Source organism: Lutjanus erythropterus, chromosome 18, assembly GCF_056507025.1.
Source record: "Lutjanus erythropterus isolate fLutEry1 chromosome 18, fLutEry1.hap2, whole genome shotgun sequence".
Lineage (NCBI taxonomy): Eukaryota > Metazoa > Chordata > Actinopteri > Lutjaniformes > Lutjanidae > Lutjanus > Lutjanus erythropterus.
The window spans coordinates 22,851,321-22,871,115 of record NC_139334.1 but is presented as its reverse complement, the minus strand read 5'-3'; the positions used below and the strand labels follow the sequence as shown (position 1 = coordinate 22,871,115).

At 40.6% G+C, this 19,795-nt stretch overlaps 2 protein-coding genes across 2 annotated transcripts; one reads left to right on the top strand and one right to left on the bottom strand.

Moving 5' to 3' along the window:
- Window positions 1-679: 679 nt before the first annotated feature.
- LOC146311038 (pentraxin-related protein PTX3-like) lies at window positions 680-4,418 on the top strand. The gene is made up of 2 exons (XM_084743311.1): window positions 680-964; window positions 3,620-4,418. Exons 1-2 carry the CDS (start codon window positions 829-831, stop codon window positions 4,219-4,221), a joined length of 738 nt encoding a protein of 245 aa, XP_084599437.1. The 5' UTR covers window positions 680-828; the 3' UTR covers window positions 4,222-4,418.
- A 5,007-nt stretch (window positions 4,419-9,425) lies between these two features.
- Window positions 9,426-19,284, bottom strand: LOC146311037 (solute carrier family 35 member G2-like). The gene is made up of 2 exons (XM_084742614.1): window positions 18,890-19,284; window positions 9,426-10,973 (listed from the first exon to the last, which is right to left on the bottom strand). The coding sequence occupies exon 2, from the start codon at window positions 10,945-10,947 to the stop codon at window positions 9,589-9,591; it is 1,359 nt and encodes a 452-aa protein (XP_084598740.1). The 5' UTR covers window positions 10,948-10,973; window positions 18,890-19,284; the 3' UTR covers window positions 9,426-9,588.
- Between the last annotated feature and the right edge of the window lie 511 nt (window positions 19,285-19,795).

Genomic DNA, 19,795 nt, shown 5'->3' with positions numbered 1-19,795 from the left:
ACTGTGTGTAAATATTTGTGACTGTGTGAAAAGGGCAAGTTTTGGTAAATGATTGTGTATCTTCATCTATTTTTGGCTCTTTAAAATAAAGTTAGGAAACTTTTTTTTAAAGAAAAAGTTTGAACAAGTGTACACAATTCTTTTTACCTAACCCTCCCTCATTCCCTCCCAACCTCAGGCTCAAAATCCTCTAGATGAAATATAATTTAGAAAGGAAGCGTTTTTTAAGTGAAACCATTTAATTTAGGCTGAACAGCAGCCATAAGTGACAATTACTGGAGACTTCTAACTGTTAAAACCTACTGTTAGTGCAGTGAGTCATTTTTACAGCAATATCTGTCTAAAGTTTGCTACCTTTATCTGGTCAAAACAGATCAGATGAAGCTGTACGCTTGCAGAAAATGGTTATTTCTCAAATGTTACGTAGTCTTTCACATAACTGGAATATTCTTCCATTTAAACTGGTTTTGTTCTGCCTGGTGGGTCATCCTTTCTCCCTCCATTTTTCTTTTCACCCCATCTTTCCCTGTACCCCCGTAACTGGTCCTCTGTTTCCCCATAATGCCCCTACTTCCCACACACTTTGACTTTTGACACATTACCTCCACTGAAGCATTACTCACCCAACCTCCACAGCTCCCCTACCTCCGCCCCTCCCTCCTTAACCTCCCTCCTTCTTCCCTCGTTATAAACTCAGCACCCGCGACAGTTGGCTCAGTGTGGAGAGCTTTACATAAAGTGAAGGGGGTTGAGAAGAAAAAACAAAAAAGAAGAAGAAGAGAGAGCAGCTGGAAAACTGGGTGACAAAAACACCTTCAGAGCTTCATCATGCATGTGTGCAGGATCTGGCGTGTGATGTGCGTGCTTGGCTTCATGGGTGCATCCTTGTGTGTGAATGAGGTTGAGTATGAAGGGAACTACGCAGACAACTACGACAACGAGATCTCTCAGGACCAACAGGAGGGTGAGTGTTGTTTATTTATCCTTTTTTGTCTCTTTTTGTTCCCTGCTTGTTTGAACAGATGGCTCATTGTGAAGATTTTGGCCTCAGCTGCCATGCCTGATTTTTTCTAAGCCAATAAAATCTTTCTTTTGTGTTTTGATTAAAAATGCATCAACATACAGTGATTTATTAGTTTAGTTAAAGGTGCCACAAGCAACCAAACCAGAGCATCTGTATTTGATGTCCTGGAAGTGAGGCTCAACAGTTATCTATCTCCAGAAATGCATGTAGCACCTTTGAGTAAAGGTGTCCCACAAGGATCTATATTTGGTCCACTTCCATTCACTATATACGTTAAAAAAAAAAAGAAAAAAGATCTATGCCAGTCCACAATATAATACAGCCACCAACCCAAAGCGTCTGCATTTGATGTCCTGGGAATCAAACTCACCAAGTATAGTTTAGAAAAAATTCAAAAAAATCAGAAAAATACAGAACAATGCAAAGAATAAACACAAGTGATGGCAAACTAATAGAAACAAAAGACGTAGGATAGCAACACAAATAAGCAGCAGTGATAATAATATCCATTTAAAGCAGAAAACAAAACAATCAATATCCAATCTAATCTAATTTAAACACCAATATTTAACAGATGAACAATCAACTATCTTTCTCCAGAACTGCTTGTAAAACCTTTAAGTAAAGGTGTTCCACAAGGTTCTATTCTTGGTCCAATTCTATTTACTACTTACATAAAAACTAACATATCTGCTGATTCACATTTAATGTACATTTTTATGCAGACGATGTCATCTTTTCTGCCATTTAAGGGATTTGTGTTTTACATTATTTACATCATAAAATGTCTCTAACATCAAAATGGAGTAAAATTAAATTAATTTTAGCTGTAATGCATATTTAAACAGCCTGGGATTTGCAGTTTAAGTTTGTTGGTGCCAATAAAATACTTACTGGTTCTTCCTGGTGCTTTAAACTGGGAAGAAATTAAGACTATGGGGCACAAGAGAAAAACAATTTGGCATATTAGAGGAGGGAAGCTACAAAGCAAATTGTGTGTCCTTTACTGTTTATTGTAGCTGAAAAAGCTGATCCTTCATGGAAACCTTCCTTTCTTTCGTGGAAACCTTATCTAATTAGTGCCATGAGCAAAGGGTAAACATGTTTGTTTTTTATTTACAGCTGATCATCTGTCCACAGTGGATCATCTGTGTCTCACTGACAAACCGGGTCCTGTTAAACCCAGCATGGGAATTTGATGTTACGCTCCGCATATTTTGATCTGCGGAGATAAAATCGGAATATTTGATTTGACATAGGCTTTTTTTACACTGGACGCCCTTCCTGACCCTCCCCATTTATCTGTAATTAGAAATACACGGGATTCAGGGTCTTACCCGAGGACACTCTAACATGTGCACCTGCAGTACGTGTAAACATAGGCTGGTAAATCCCTTATACACAAGGCCAGTATTTCACCTCTCAAGTCCACTGTAAATTTGTTCTTGCACTTCTTAAATAAATGACAAGCCTCTCTGTATTCCAAGATTTGTTCCCCTGCTGTCGTCATTTTTGGAAACATAACCATTATTTATGTTCCTCAATAAACCTTCCATCTGAGCTTAAAGAGATTTCCCCAAAGCCCTTTTCATTATCTTACTGTGCCTGCAGTAGTTTTGGTTCCATATCCTGTCTGTGAAATACTTTCACCATAATCACTTCACAGGTTCCACAGTGTTGTTCAGACGCTTTGTCCCAAACTTTAGTTTGGTTTGTCAGTACTGTTCCCTCACACACCCAGTATTTATTTGTTTTCCTCCACTGTAGCTTTATTTAAGTCCCTGTAAGAGCTGGTAAGTATTTCAGTAGTAGAATAAAGTTGCACGGTAAGACAAAGACAAAACATATGTCAAACATTGTAATATTGCAATAAAATAAAATGTCTCAATACTGTACTGGACTAAGACAATATCTGCTGTAATATTACATGGTTAAATATATTATTGTATTATTTTTGTTTTATTTCTTAAAAGGACCATTGCACTGTTTTTGTTTTGCAGTTGTACATACATAATTCAAATATTCATTGCCAAAGATGATTCATGCCAATTTTTTGCACATGCTTAGGTCATGGCTGGCTACTTTAATTTTATTTCATTAAATAAGCAAAGTAGAAGAACTTTATTATTATTGTACTGTGAGTTTTTTATTGTTACGTCCCTATAAAGCACTGTGTCATTGTACCACAAGGAACTTTCATATTTTGTTGATTTTGGAGGCTCTTGTGGACAAAAGCAGTAGTGTTTCCACCGCAATAACTGTAAAATGTAACGTTAAAAATAAAATTATCTGAAGAAAAATCTCCTCCTGCTTGCTTTTAATTGGAAAATGTAACTTTGCCTGGGAAAATGTAAACACAGGCGCTTCCAGTCTGCATGCCATAAATCATTTCATTATAACAATTTCATGGAGAATCTGACTCGGTGGCAGGCAATAAAATAACTTTATATAGAAACAGCCCATCTTCTTGATGGTCTCATTGCTTCTGTGCTTCTGTTGAGAATAATAACCAGTTAAAAAGCTTTACATAAATGAAATAAATGTTAACATTTTGGTTATGTTTGGTTCATGTTTTCCTGTTTTTGTTGCCTACAGAGGAAACCCCAAACACACCATGCCAGGCTGCAGATTTCTCCCGCTGGGACAAGCTCTTCATCGCTCTGGAGGACTCCCACATGAGGCAGAAGATGCTGCTTGGGTCTCTGGAGCAGTGCTGTGGAGGAATGGTCTCTGTCAGGAACCAGCTGGCTAAAGGGAACTGCCAGCAGTGTCTGCCCATCCTGGAGTCAGCGTGCCGGGCACAAGCGGAGCAGACGAGACTCGGGCTGCAACAGGGCTTGGTGGAGCTCCGGGAGGAGGAAGCAGCGAGGGAGAGGAGGGTGAACGCCACCTTGCAGCAGCTCCTGCGCAGCAGCCATGATGGGAATGCCCGGCTGAAGCGGCTGGAGGAAGGTGGAGGCCACAGAGTGGTGCCGTTGGGGCACCAACCGACTCCGAGACCTGGGGGTTTAGGTGCAGCAATCGGTCTGGGGATGAAACCAAACCTGATGGAGCAGGAAGTAAGCTCGCCGATGGACATGGCTGCAATGGAAATGGCCTTGGTTGCCATAGCAACGGATCTGCAGAAGGTTCACCTGCAGCTGAGCAGAGTGATAGAGCAGGCAGGAACATTGAGGAAGGGCAGAGGAGACACATGAATTACCCAGAGGGGTGAAAAAAACAAAAGATTGACACTCCAGTGATAATGATTTTGCACATACTCGCTTTGCAATGTTACTTTTAAAGGGCCGTTTTTAAATAGGTGAGCTTGTTTATGTCTGGTGACAATGAATTTAGATGCACCATAAATGTTGTGGGTTTACTATAATGAATAAAAACTCATTAAACAACCTAATCAGCCTCATGGAAAGGTTTCCTCCCTCCTCCCACACAGTCACAAACTCATTTTCAGAGCTGCATACTTCATGCGTTCATACACATGCCTACACGTTTGTGTGAGTCAGTGCATGTTCTCTTCTATCCTGCACGTGCCAGAGTTTTCACCACCACCTCAGTGTTTGTGTAGCTGTGGTGATGTCTGCAAATACCCACAACCGCAAGAAAAGTGTGTTAAAGGTTTTGGATCGTGTTTATTCCTGGGCAGACCTCACCCTCTCATTAGCCGCGACTTACGATGCTCCAAGTGTTTATGATTAATGAAACCCTGCCAGAGCTTTTACACTGCCGCCCATCCCTCCTGCAGCCGCACACACACACACACACACACACACACACACACATTTATTGTTGTAAACCACACAGAGGTTGTTGTTGACTGGAGGTACTTTCCATGTCTGTGTGACTGTCTGTGGTCCCAGATCTCACCCTCATTCATTTTGTGTTCATCAAAGGTGTGGACTGGAGTTACAAATTTGATGACTTTAGACTATAATAAAATTTAAAAAACTCAACTTAGACTTTAACACCAATGACTCATGACTTCACTTGGACTTGAGCCATTTTACTTTAAAATACTTGATACCTTTCCTCCAAGCTCAAAGATTTGAAAGTATGTTATTTAAAAAGTGTGTCATGAATCAATTAATTTACCTTCATTTCCTGAATCAACCGACATTGACACTCTTCATTTTAGATCCATTTTGTCTTGACAGCATCAAATCATATTGCAGGAGAGAACCATGAAGAACTAAAAGATAATTTTGTTCACATACAAAAACTATGAGGTGATCAGCAAGAAACAAAGTGCAAAAAGTGCAGGTCCCATGCAACTCCCACCTTAGTTTGACATTTGAAGTTGCACAAATAATAATAAGTCAAGGCAATATATACAGAAGCCACATCTTATGTTAGCTAATGTTAGCAAAACATCTGATAAAAAACATCAAAACAAAACATCTGTGGGCTAATGTCAAAAATCTAGCTAACTAGTCTGCTAATCCACATAAATTGTTAGCTGGGTAGTTACATCTGTTAGAAAAAATGCTAACTAACTAGCTCCATCAATCATTACCTAGCTAGTTAGCTAGTGTTTTGTATACATTAGATAACTGAAGATGTGCATATACATACACTCAGCAACATCTTTTAACCATCTTCAAAATTAGGTTTTCCTTTCAACATAGCCTAGCACATAGAATAACAGGAAAAGAGAGCGTGTGGGATTTAGGAAGGGTCAGTTAGCAAACTAATGCTTAGCTAATATTAATTTAACAACTAAGTAACTTTGTGAGGAACTCTCTGTTACATTATGACCAAGACTTTGAAACTCAAAGTTTGAGACTTGTGACCTGACTTTAGACTTGAGATTTGCAAAACAATGACTTAGTCTAGCCTCTGATGTTTATACTTTTGTTTTGTTGAGCTTTAAAAGAGATAGAAAGAGAGGAAAAGAGAGAAAAATCACCAGTTATAGAGAGAAAGATCATTGTTGGACCAACTTTCAAGTCTCAAGCAAGTCCCAAGTTATTGAGAAGAGTAATGTTACACCTGTAGTCATTTATTCACGAGCTGAGTTGGTAGTAACATACCCTCATAGTTAAACTGGTTGTATGTCCCCAGATCAGTCCCTCTGAATGTATTTTACATGAACAATGTGTCCTCTCAATAAAATACATATTAATTCTAAGCCAAGTTGAGCAAAATTTAAACTTAACATTGGACGAGCCAGTAATTCACGTTTCTTTGTGGGTTTTGTAATGACAGACGAAGTTGGATGTTGTGATGGTCATGTCTCTGAGTTTTTGAGCTACACACCTTGCATACCACTGTACTCTTCTTACTACTGTTATTGACAACATAATCCTAGGATCCAAATTTTATTAATTTTGGACAAACCCCCTCCATGATAGCTGCCTCATGAATTGGCATCTGTTGGACTGCCGGGTCCTATAGGTTGGCAGGTTTGCACACAATGCCCAAGAAATACTCAAAAAATCAAAATGTTACTTCTCAACATCTAGAAAAATGTGAATATTTAATCTGAACAATTGCATTCTGTCAAGTCATCTTGGACTTCTGTCATGTGACTCAAGTTCCCCATCTCTGCCAGTCAGTGATATATCACATATTATATTGGTAGAGTTATTAGAATCACCTGTAAGTAGCATTTTAATGCTGTAGCTGGTCTCAAAGGAGACATTTTGAAATATATTTAGATAGTTTAATCTACAACAAAACATCATAAAATGGTCATAGATTTTGTTATGTAAAATTTAACCTGGAGAGTAACTAGTAACTAAAGCCTCCAAATAAATCGAATGGAGCAAAAAGTACAGTATTTGCTTCTTAACTATAGTAGAGTAGCAGCATTAAATGGAATCACTCAAGTATAAGGTACAAGGTCCTTAGGTTGTGCTTCACTGAATGTATGTAGTCATATTCCACCACTGGGCAAAATACAGCAACAAAGAACATTTGAACCGTATGTGAGTTTAATTAGGCCAGCTAGCTGACATCACACGAGTATTTTCACTAATGAATGGCTCACAAACATGGCATGAATGTACACTTGTCCCCGTGCCTCTGTGTGTGTGTGTGTGTGTGTGTGTGTGTGTGTGTGTGTGTGTGTGTGTGTACCTTTCCTTATAAATCTACAGCTGAGTGGAGAATTACAAGATCTGAATTATTTTTTTCCGGCCTATTTCTTAAATGTCACAACTAACAAGGAGTAACAAGGGTAGCAGTTATATCTTGTGTCCAGACATCCTACTACACCTGTTCCAGCATCATAGCATGCACGCATACACACTGGTCTGTTTAATGTGGGGGCACTTGTCTCCATCTGTGTGGCATGTTTTGTTGCTTCATTTGTTTTCAAAACATAGAAGAAGAGACAAAGGAAAACAGGAAAGCAGCACTTCCCGTTTTAAGTAAATTAAGCTAGGAATAGTCTAGACAGGATTCTGATATTACAAAGGCAAATCATAACTTTAAAAATTAGAATGCTTGTATAATACACTTTTCCAATCATTAGTTAGTATAGGAACATTGACTTTGGAAATTTTCATCTGTAATTGCTTTTTTCCTAAATCAGGTCCTAACCATAATTACCAAACAGCTAAAATAGGGTCTGCAAGATACGTAGGAGTGTCTATAATACACCCCGAGGAAGCTAATGATGAAGAAAACAGAGGAAGAGAAACCCAAAAATAAGAATGATGGTGCTCATGTGTCTGACAGGTAGTTATTAGACATAATGACTGTTCGTCACACATTAGAATAGGGTTTTTATCAGCCAGCTGGCCAGACACGGCACAACCCCCACCCGCCATCAGCCCCGCTTTCTGCCCTGGCTTCCTTCTCTTTCATCTCTGTTTCGTCATCTGCCATCACTCTACTTTCTCCCTCTCTGCCTCTTATCTGTATGCCAATCCCATCATCTCCTCTCTCTCTGCACCCCTGATTGTCTTGCTCTACTCTCTTGCTTCCCATCTCCTGTTTTTTCACTCTCTCGCCAGCAGCAGCCAGTGGCCAAATAGATGGCATCAGTCCTTGGCTAACCCTCAGCTGGCTGGTAAAAGTGACTGACATTACACTCTTGTGAAATGTTGCCAATACATGGACACACACACACACACACACACACACACACTCACTCTTATAGAAGCAAGATATTGATTACAAGTGGCTTCAGGAATGTGTTGAGAGATTTTAATATCACATCACATAGTCACTATAACAGACAACACAATATTGGCACTTTCCCAAAAGCAAAGAGGACGATACAAAATCAATAAAGCTCCAATAAACATTTAGCAGTCTCTTTATGTACACTGGAACCAATCTCGTGAAGGAAGGAGTGAGGGGAAGGGATGGAGGAGGTGTGATATAGACATACATACTTAGACGTCCATTACTGCGATACATCAGCATTGCCGCCATATTGGCCAGGTCAAGACTAGCCAGTGAACAAATACAAGTCAGTAGGGGAGCTGCCGTTTTTCTGGAGACAAAGCTCTCTGATGTTTACATTCAATGAGTCATGTTAGGGCTGAGAAATATATCTAAATTATATTGATACTGTGATATGAAACCAGATATTGTCTTAGGATATTAGTGTTGACTGACACTATCATTGGATCCTGTTAGCAAACCCTACCATTGGCTAACAGTAGCTGGTCCCCATCCTTGATTTTGGATGTCTTTATGTTGTAATATGGCATAAGTGTTGTCTTTTAGCTTCTAGATTAGCTGCTGTTAGCGAACACTACCGTTTACAGTGTAGCTATTGCCCATCCTTGGATATCATTATATTGTGATATGGCATAAGTGTTACCTACTAGGTTCCTTTACCCATTTAGTCATTATATCCACATTACTGATGATTATTTATCAAAAAATCTTATTGTGTTAATATTTTGTGAAAGCACCAATAGTTATTCTGACAATATTGTTGCAATATCAGTATTGTGGTTTTGGATCAATAAATGTTGTTATATTTGATTTAGTCCATATTGCTCAGCCCTACTATTAGATCATATGTTTGTACTGTACGAGGATTCACAGATTAATCATTAATAATAAATAAATAAGATACGAAACACTTTTTCTTCTATTTCATTCTAATTTTTACAGTAACTAAATTTCCTTATTTAACAAATGGCTCCACCAGACAAAACATGCCAAATGAGGCAACTGCTGACATTTCTTGACTATTTATTAATTAATAAATTTTTAAATCAATTAAATCTGATATGATATCAGTGTATCTTGTATATTTTATATCTCAGAATAGCCTAAAAATATCAAGATATTATTCATAATCCATATTGCCCTAAGTCGCGTTATAGTTAAGGTTTTATGATTGACAGGAAATAAGACAAAAGTTTTATTTTCCCCTAGCTCATTCCACATAGATCATGAAGCCTTGAACAAAAATAACTAATTTAAAATAAATAAATGTAAATGTTCCAGTCCTTCATATCCAGAAAAATCGCAGCTTCCCTGTTTACTTGTATGTGTATGCAGACCGATCTGAACCAGACCAAAATGACAGAAACACTGGTGTACAATCCAAAGGCCAGTGCGGCATCTATGTATTATATGTCTGTAGGTGTGAAGACAGTTTATTTGATGGGTGAGTCCAAAATCTCCTCATACTCCTCCCTCTGGCGGCGACCTCCCCCGCGAGAGGGAAGCAGCTTCATTGCCACCAGCCAACCGACACTCAGTATGACCATCACGTTTCCGACGACCTCCGGTGCCGTGGGAGCCAACGGCAGCACGGCCAGATGCAGCAGCATGGCAACAGGTATCTCCAGGCTCTGAGAGGCGGAGACCAGTGCCGGGTGGAGTCGAGTGAGGGCGTGCGTCATACCCAGGAAGGCTGCTACCGAGCAGGCGACCAGGCCCAGGACCAGGCCCCAGGCTGGGGCGCTCATCGGCCAGGACCAGCCCTCCTGGAGCAGGACCAAGGAGGCGGGGGCAAGCAGGCAGCCTGTCCAGCTGACTGTGAACAAAGCTGTGCCCACTCCCACCCTCTCCTTCAGGGACCGATACCCAACCAGCGCCAATGCCATCCAGAGCCCTGCGAGGGCAGAGAGGGACCAGCCGAATGCACCCCTCCAGAACACAACCGGATCAGTCGGTGCGTCTGTATAGCTCTCGTCTGCTGTGGGAAGCAACACAATCCCCAAACCACACAGTCCTGCAGCTATGGTGATCCCGTCAGCCAATCCAAGCCTCTCCTCCAGGAGCAGGAAGGCCAGGGTCGCTGACAGCGCCGTGGTCGCCAGGCGCCAGGTCGTTGTGCCATTTCCAGGAGAGACGAAGGTTAAGGAGGAGTATGCGCAGCAGAGGGAAAGAGAGTAGGCGATGCCGTAACAGAGGAGACGTAGACGATAGCCCTCCGGTCCGAAAGGGTTCTCCCCCCTGTGCAGTGGTACAACCACAGATAGCAGCTGGATGATGGAACGTACCAAGAGCAGAAACAGGGGGCCCAGGCTGAAGCGTTCAGAGGCCAGGCGGGTCAGGACGATCAAACAGCCGTGAGCCAGCGCCGCGCCGACCAGCCCCACCCAGGTGAGCCGGGATGCTGACACTGACGCCTCCCCGAAACTGGCTAGCTGTTCCCCGACCCCTCGCCCAGATCCCTTTGCTGCTCTAGCTGCTCCCCCCTCGCCTCCGTCTCCTCCTCCAGCAGCCTGAGGTTTACTGGCCGTGTCTTTGTCTTTGGATCCAAACAGAGTCAAAGGCCACTTCTTGCTCTCCGTCAGCCGTTTCCTGTCTGACGTCTCCTCCAGGAAAGAGCCAAAGTCCTCGAAAGACGGGGCGTCATCGTAACCTTCGTCCCCAGGCTGGGGGAAGTGTGTGTGCACCCCAGGTTGAGGTGAGTAGGGGGTGTGTGTGGCATATTTGGCTGTGACGGTGTGAGGGTGGATCTTTACTCTCTTCTTAGAGCTGCTCAGGAGGTGAGTGGACTCCATTTTGAAATGTCAGCAAAGACAGACACCTGCGAGGGAAGAGAGCAGTGTTAATTTTGTCAAAGAAAATCTTTTAAGTATTCACGACGAGACAAAATAGTTTGCCCTCTTCAGGCAGAAGACGCAAGTTAGATCACAGTAATCAGCCATCTTGAAGTACAAATAAATCTAGGTAGCTTAAAAGTGAAAAGAAAAGAAAAGAAAAGCGAAACAACCTTTGGACACTTTTATATTCAAATATATGTTTTATATATATATTTTTGTATGCTCTTTATATGATATTAAGGTATTTGTCAGTAACACATTCTCAGCCCAGAAGACTGCAGTTTAGGATATTTCTACTTCTCCTTGGAATTTTTAGGGGAAACATCCATGACAGCATCATGAAAATATCTGAGAAAATTATGACTAAAACTAGACTTAAATTAAACAAACTGGATGACTAAAACGAAACAAACACAAATAAAGCTTGAAATGTGACTTTAACCAGTGGTGCACAGAGTACTTTATAATCAGTTACTTCCACGCCTGACTTTAGCTAACTACGTTTTTCAGTAAAACTAAAACTGAAAAAAATAAAAATTCTTGTCCACATTAACACTAGAGGAGAGAGGACACTTTTAGATCCATATGCAATATGTATTTTACACACACACACACACACACACACACACACACACACACACACACATAAGCTCCGGCAGATCCTCGCTCTTCTTTCGCCCTCATGCAGCCTCTCTCTGGGATGCTGCTTGATATCTCATATATCTTTAATATCCCAGATAAGAATAGCTGTGACTCACATCTCCCTGCATGTTTGGTACGTAAGCTCTGCCCGTCTGAGCAGTAACCAGTTTAATTGTTTTTTTGTTTTTTTTTCTCTGTCTGATTTGAGTTCACATTAAGTTCACATTAGCAGAATCTTTCAGAAACATAAAGGCAAATTAACAAAGCTGTTATCGCCTTTTAGCCTTCTTGGACAACATGACCTTAACTGAGGGTCAGAGATCGTTGGCAATGACAGTTATGTAACCAACTGCTTCCAGCCTCATTTGTCTTTCATATCTCTCCGTCGCTCTTTCTCCTTCTCCATCTCCATCTTTCCCTTCCTCTCCATCACTCTACAGATTCATGCAGGGAAAACAAGAAAGATAAAAGTTTCTCAGTCTGTCAAAATATTAGATTTTCCAGAAAAAGCAGGTATATGAATCGTGCATCCCATGTCTCATCTAATCTCCTTTCTTTTCTCTGTGCCTCCAGCTTTTCCCTTCATCCGCTCCACGGATGACTAACTTGTAACGGATGTAGTAATAGCTCTCTGCAGCAGAACAATATGATCATGCAGGTGCTGTATAGTACGGCTCGTACCCACTGCTGCATTTCAGGTTGTAAAACGCTCAGCAGTCCACTGGTTTCTCTGGGAATGGGGAATACATTCACACAGCATAATGTTTATTCATGAAAAGCTCTATGGAGGAGCACAGTGTTCAGCTATTTCCCAGGAACTGCAAAGTATTACTCATCCGTAATTTGGTGTCTTTTATGTCTTTATGCCATACAAAACTCTTTTGTAAATGTGCAAGCATGTGCACTGGCTCTGTAGAACTGCTATTAACAAAAGTATAGCAAAATAATAAAAGAGACTGGGCTTTTTCTTGCAGCATTTCTTGTGAATGAAGAATTTGCAAGGACTGAATGTTACACAATCACAGCAAGTGATCCACATCTCATCTTGACTTACTGATTTAGCTACACACTCACTTTAAGTGGCAAACACAACAAATTTAATTTTGTAACAAGTCTGCAGCATTGACTATAAATAAAGAGACAACACGTCTCCTCGTCCTCCCACTTTACAAAAAACTGAAGCCAGAATATCCTGGATACGAGCGCTTGCCATCTTTCGCTGACGTCATTTGGAGCCAGAGTTTGTGCAGGAGTGATTGGAGTTGGAGCCACGGTATCAAGTTCTCACCAGAACGCCAAGTCATCTCAATCAACAGGGCCCAGCCATCAATCATTACATGAGACCCCCTTTTTATAGCATCGCATATCAGCAAAATGAACTTTTGAACAAACATTGACAAGATAAGATCTACCTCAAATGACAGGAACCGTCTTTGAGATAAATTTATTTGACGTGTACTTTGATGTTTTAGTTCGGCCCATCTGTTAACATGGAGGGGGCGGGGTTATGACCTGTACTGCACCCAGCCACCAGGGGGGCAATCAAGATGTTTTGACTTCTTTTTTTGGGAGATTGCTAACGTCATCATGCTAACATGCTCACAATGACAAAGTTAACATATTGATGTTTAACAGGTGCGATATTTACCATGTTCCCTATTTTATTTTGATGTGTTAGCATGCTATTATTAGCTAACTAGCACTAAACACAAATTGCTACTAAGGTTGATGGCAATACTGTTAGTTCTGCAAAATTAGCATCCTCCAGGGCTGTAAAATGAAGCCAACGTGAAAGTGCCAAAAATTGCAGTTCCTGGAATGGCTAAACTGCCCATATTTATAGCAGAAATACACGTTTACAGCCTGGCACAAAAAACGTTTTAGTCTACCAATTTCCCCCTATACGGGAGGTGAATTTTTTATATAAAGCCACTAAGTAGACGCTTCATTCAGTCACCTCAGCTCCATTCACGCTCCACTTCTTTGCCTAATTTGAATTAGCTGGGACTGCCAAGATGGAAATGGCCTCAGCCACCAAACTGTTAGCTTCAATAATGGCTCCGGAGAAAGATTCCCGCCACTATTTAATACACAGTATATGTTCACAACATGTGCAAATGATTAAGTAAACAATACTAAGAGTCTACAGCCATGCTAACACCTCTGTGAGGGTCTACTTAGATACAGTGGTGATTTGAGCTAAATGCTAACATCATCATGCTAACATGCTCACAAAGACTATACTAATATGCTGATGCTTAACAGGCGCAATATTTACCATGTTCACTATCTTCACTATCCTCTGTGATCAATTTTATCCATGTCACATATTCTTTTACTTCTTGCTCCTTGTGATTTAGAACCATGCTAGCAGTCTGGTTCTACAGTCTGCATGTCCATCACTGTGGTCCAGTCTAAAATCTCTCAACAACTATCAGATGGATTGGCACTAAATCGGGTGCTGACAGTAATGGCTGCCTAACGATGTATACTAATGACTTTGATTATCTCCTGACATTTTCCCCCAGAACCACCAAGAGGTTGACATTTGTGGTTTTGAGTGAAATGTCTCAACAACGATTGGGTGACATTTGGTACACACATTTATGTCCCCCCCAGGGTGAGATGTAGTCACCTTGGTGATTCCTTAATTTTTCATCTTGTGCCATCAACAGTTCAAAATTTCAGTTTGTTTAATACTTTGTTTTTTAAGCAAATACACACAAAACTAAAGACGTTCCCATCAGCCTCGGCTACACTTTGTTTAGTGCTAATTAGCTATTGTGGCTAATCTGCACTCTTAGAAATAAAGCTGCTAACTAGAGCCATAAAGTGTTCTTCAGCTTGTCCTCATAGGAGAACCCTTTTTGACTCCTGATAGAACCATTTACAAAGGTTCCACTTGGAACTGTTTCAGAGGGTTCAACCTAGAACCCAACACAAAGGGTTAAACCTAGAACCATCTGTGAGATGTTTTCCACAAAACCTCCCGATGAGAGGTTCTACAGAGAACCTTTCTATGATTTCACCCAGAGCCCTGTCTGGGTGTTCTATTAAGAACCTTTCTTTGTTCTGGGTGCTAACAAGAAACCACCCTGAGGGTTCTACAGAGAACAGTTTTGTATTCCAAACATTTTATCTACAATCCACCCAAGGGGTTCTACTGAGAACCCCTTAATATTCCAAAGGTTTTATTAGAGCCCACCCAAGAAGTTCTCCCGAGAACTCCTTAATATTCCAAAGGCTTTATTTAGAACTCTCCCGAGTGGTTTCCTCAGAGAACTTTTTTTTATTGCAAAGGTTTTATCTAGAATCCACCTTTGGTGAGAAAGTTCTTCAAGAATTTCCACAATCCTTGAAGAGCTCTTCTTTCAGAAGGGTTTTTTTTTTTTTGATGAAAATGGTTTTTAATGGAACCTTCAGTCTGACAAAAAAAAAAAAAAAAAAAAAAAAAACTTGACAAAACCTCCTTCAGGGGAGGGTTCTTCAGAAGCAAATGGTTCTGGGTATTGGCTATCTGGAAACCTTATTTCTAAGAGTGTACTGTAGCAAATTAAACACTTAACAAACCCAAGCACAGGGACACAGCTTCATCACATTAATGCAAAAATTGTGCAAAAAAAACAACAAAAAAAACAATCTTACTACGAGGCAGTCCTGCACATTGATTTCCCATGATGACCTTACACATCAGGAGATTCTTCCTTATAATCTGTTTGGCAAAATCTCTGACAGAAAGCCTTACATCATCTCTTCATATCACTCAACCCTGACAATTACCATACATGCATGAGAAGGTGCACCATACCGTCAGACTATTAAACCAGCTTTTCACTTGCATTATATTTTCCTGAGTTTAAAGGTCTGGTAGAATGATCTGACTGCTGCAGGCAGAGTAAAAGGCAGCAGTTTTGGCAGCTCGCCGCTGTGTCTCGCTCCCTTGGTGGTGCAGTTCTTTTGATTTGGTAGAAGCAGGGGGGGAGGCAGTGAATTTGTGGCTGGCTACGAGTCATTTTACTCCCCCTGGAGATGTTGAGTATTCCCACGAACCAGCATGAACTGCCTGTTACAAATTACACCAGCGAGGCGGGTCGTGGTGTGAGTGCTGTTCTCAGCTCTGTGCTTCTCCCTGGTTAAAGTGCTCATATATTATTTAGTTGAAAATTGGATATAAATACATTTTGAGGAAATTGTGCCGCCTTTTATGGGTGAAATTTAATTTTTCAGGCTGTTCAGCCTCAGTTAATTTCTTCTCTTGAAATTCTGCCCTACAGTGAAATGATGATGCATGAATCTGAATGAAACGTGGCTTGATTTCACAACTTCACAGCTTGGCGCTGAATGAAGTAAAAGAAAAATAGCCACAGGCATGAGTTTGCACTGATGACATTTGAGAAGATCTAGTCATTTACTCTCCCTGAAGGATGGATGCAAAGATAGAAACCTGATCTGCAGTTCAGTGAGACCACAAAGAGCAGGAAGAGATCAGGATGTTCCTGTCTGACTCCTCTCAGTGAGTAATATTTACTGTTCTCAATGATGCAGCCTACCTCTGCAGTGCTGCTGCTGCCTCTGCCGCCGCTCTCCAAAGCTTGTTTCACACCTTACACAACCCTAAAGTGAGCCGCTACGAGTGAAACCTGCACAGAGTGAGGCTGGCAGCAGATAAAGCTTGGACTGCTGAATCTGACAGAAAAATTAAACCCTAAACACTCCCCTCCTGCTGTATTTATGTCCACCTTCTACTGTATTTTATTTGACAAACATCCTCTAAATAAAGACTTGCATGCTTTTAAAAGCAATAACATCTTTAATATGACTATTACAGTAACAGGCCAATCATTTTATGAATGGTTCTCCTACACTGTTAATAATTGAGCAGGCTGAAAGCTTTATGCAGCTGTCATAGTTTATTTATTCAAAGTAAGACTGACTGGAGCTGATATATTGTATAATATTGGCTATTACTTTAAGACAGAGCCTGACCGATATATTTGTTGACCAATATAATTGGCCTGATATTGGCCTTTCACAGCTATATTGGTCTATTTTAGTATCAGCATATATGTTTTTTCAAATCAAAAACATTCAGGTGAAAGTTTACTGTCTCAGTGCTCTGATGTCATTTTGGACAATAATGTTTACTGTTAAACTGTAAAATATCCTGCCTGCATTATATATTTCTGTCACAGGTGTTGCAAAAAATGTGTGTTTGTGTCTATATTCTGTATTCTGTGTATTATATCTTCTAAAAGCTGATACATCAATATCAGTTTTTAAATTTCTAATATTGGCATCCAGTGTTCCTTATAGAGCTGCAATGATCAGCCGATTAATCTAATTCTGTCATTTTTCAAGTAAAGATGTCAAACATTTCTGGTTCCAGCTTCTTAAATGTGAGGATTTGCTGCTTTTCTTTGACGTTTCTGACAATAAGTGAAGAGTCTTTGGATTTTGACTGCTGTCTGGACAAAAGAAGCAATTTGAAGACGTCATTTTGGGCTCTGGGCTTTTGTGATGAGTATATTTCACATTTTATAATAATTTTACAGAGTAAATGGGTAATTGATTGATCATGAAAATAATTGGGGGATTAATCAATGATGAAATTAACCGTTAGTTGCAGCCCTAATTACTTTGAGCCCAAACAATACTGGATTTTTGCAGCCGATGCTGACATTAAGGAGTTAAACAAATACATCTGGTATCGATTTGTCGGCCAATATTCATATACATAAATGACATAATCATATCAGGTCACTGGAAACAGTAAACTTTATAATAATTTTAAATGATTATTTTTAAACTATAAATGAAAAACAAAACAGCTTTGAATGAAGAAAGGATCAAATATACATAAAGTGCTGCCTGTAAAACTAAAATAAATGAAAAAAAATTTAACTATCTGCATTATGTTAAAAAAAAAAAAGTATTGGACAACACTTCGGCTGGGCCTGGGAAATATAACGATATTATATCGATATCATGATAGGAAACTAGATATCGTCTTAGATATTCGACTTTTGTGTTTTCCTGGTTTCAGAGGCTACATTACAATAAACTGTAATTTTTCTGAACTCATTATTTATCAAAAATCTCAGTGTGTTAATATTCTGTGAAAGCACCAACAATCATCCCTACAATACTGCAGCAATATCAGTATTGAGGTATTTGGTCAAAAAATATTGCAATCTTTCATTTCACCATTTTTAAATGCAGCTCATCCCTTTATGACCACGACAGGGAAAAGCTTTTCTTGTTTTTCAATTTTAATTTTGTATTTAATTTTTTTTTTAAGATTTTTTTTTTTTTTAGTTTTGAACAGAAAATCCAGTGAACAAAAGATAAATGGTTCATTTTCTGTCACATTAATATGAATTAGAACACATTAAATTACATGTGTGTAAGTCACATCTAACACTGGAAACATGGTGTCTTTTGTCACATGTGGTTTCCTAACGTCACATTTGAATTAAATTAGAATAAAAAATATTGTGACATCTGATTGTCCATATCGCCCAGACTTAAGAATCTTATATAGTTGTAGATTTGTGAATTTACGGTTTGTTATTTTAGAGAAAATATGATTATTTTATATAATAAGATAATGATGGCTCGTCCTTGTAAATACACGTGTGTAAGAGTTTTCTTTGCTATTGCATGTTCTTATGTAAATCCGTGCGTGCGTGTGTGTGTGTGTGTGTGTGTGTGTGTGTGTGTGAGGGGAGATGTTATTCTCAAGGTTATCTGGGTTCCTTGGTGATGCGCCCCTGTGACGCCAGAGGCTTGACACACACACACACACACGTAAGAGAAGGGGTGTGCAGCATGTGTTGTCGCACTGAGATTCAATTAAACAGTCGTTTTACATCATCAAACATCATCTCTGCGGTTCCAGACCCTGTACGGCGCCGCGCCTGCACGGATGCGGGTTCGATCCCGGCCCCTGACACGTTGTTTTTCAGCATCCATCAAACACCGCGCGCGCGCGCGTGTGTGTGTGTCATGTTGTAGCCGACAATGACAGCCCGACCCGTGACCCATGACGAATTCTTGAATGAAGAGAAGCGCGCACTCGTTTACTCTGCATGCGCCCGCAGATTTGGCACACGGCGGCTCAATCAATGAATCCCGACTGAGTCCTCAGACGGTTTCCCAATTAGACGAGTGACCTGCTGCAATCGGGTGTTATTACATAATACGGTCCGATCGATATACACCAAGAGGGTTATTTACAGCCTCATCCAACTTAACTCACCTGCTTTCCCGCAAACCAGCGGATCCCGCCCGGTTGAACTTCACTCTCGGTCAGCCTCAGTCATTTACGGAACACCTCCACCGCCCCATCACTTCTTCTTCTGGCCATTTGTTCCTCTTCTTCTTTGATTTTGCCTCCTCCCCTGTTCCTCCTCCTCCTCTCTGTCCTGCGGCAAGTCTCCTCACCTCAAGGGCACCGCGCCGCGCCTCCGCCCGGCCACGCCGCGACACCTGCGGTCACCTCACTTCACCGCGCGGGAGGAGGATGCGTGTTTTATGGTGACCTGCTGCTGCTGCTGCCGCTGCTGCTCATCCATCCCTCTGAGCAGCTCTGATACAGATGCCCCTCCTCAGTTTGGCCAGAGAGCGAGACAGAGGAGAGAGAGAGAGAGTCAGAGAGAGGAGAGACTAATCATAACGTCTGAGCATGCGTGACATCCTCTGAACACCAGCACCAAATCACCCCTGATCATTGTATGTGATCTGTCACTCCACTGTGAGTGTGTGTGAGTGTGTGTGTGAGCGCTGAGTTGAGTAGAAATAATGACACACCATCCTCATGTCCTCTTTCTTTTTGCATATGTTGCAGGTGTAAGGGGCAGTGGTGAAAAGAGTTCTGAAAATCTGTACTCAAGTACAAATACTCTTTCATTACTAAAATGTTATCACTTACAAGTAAAAGTACTGGTGTTAGAAAAACACTTGAGTAAAAGTACAAAATACTCATCTCAAAAACTTCTCGGAGTATTAGTTACTTTGGTCCCATAATTTCATGGTAAGTAGGGGGTAATTACCAAGTAATATATTTGGAATTTCTCAGAAATTACCCCCAGATTTAATGCTTCATTATATGATATCACCCACTACATGAAAATAGTACTTGCTAATTATCACATATGTAACCATG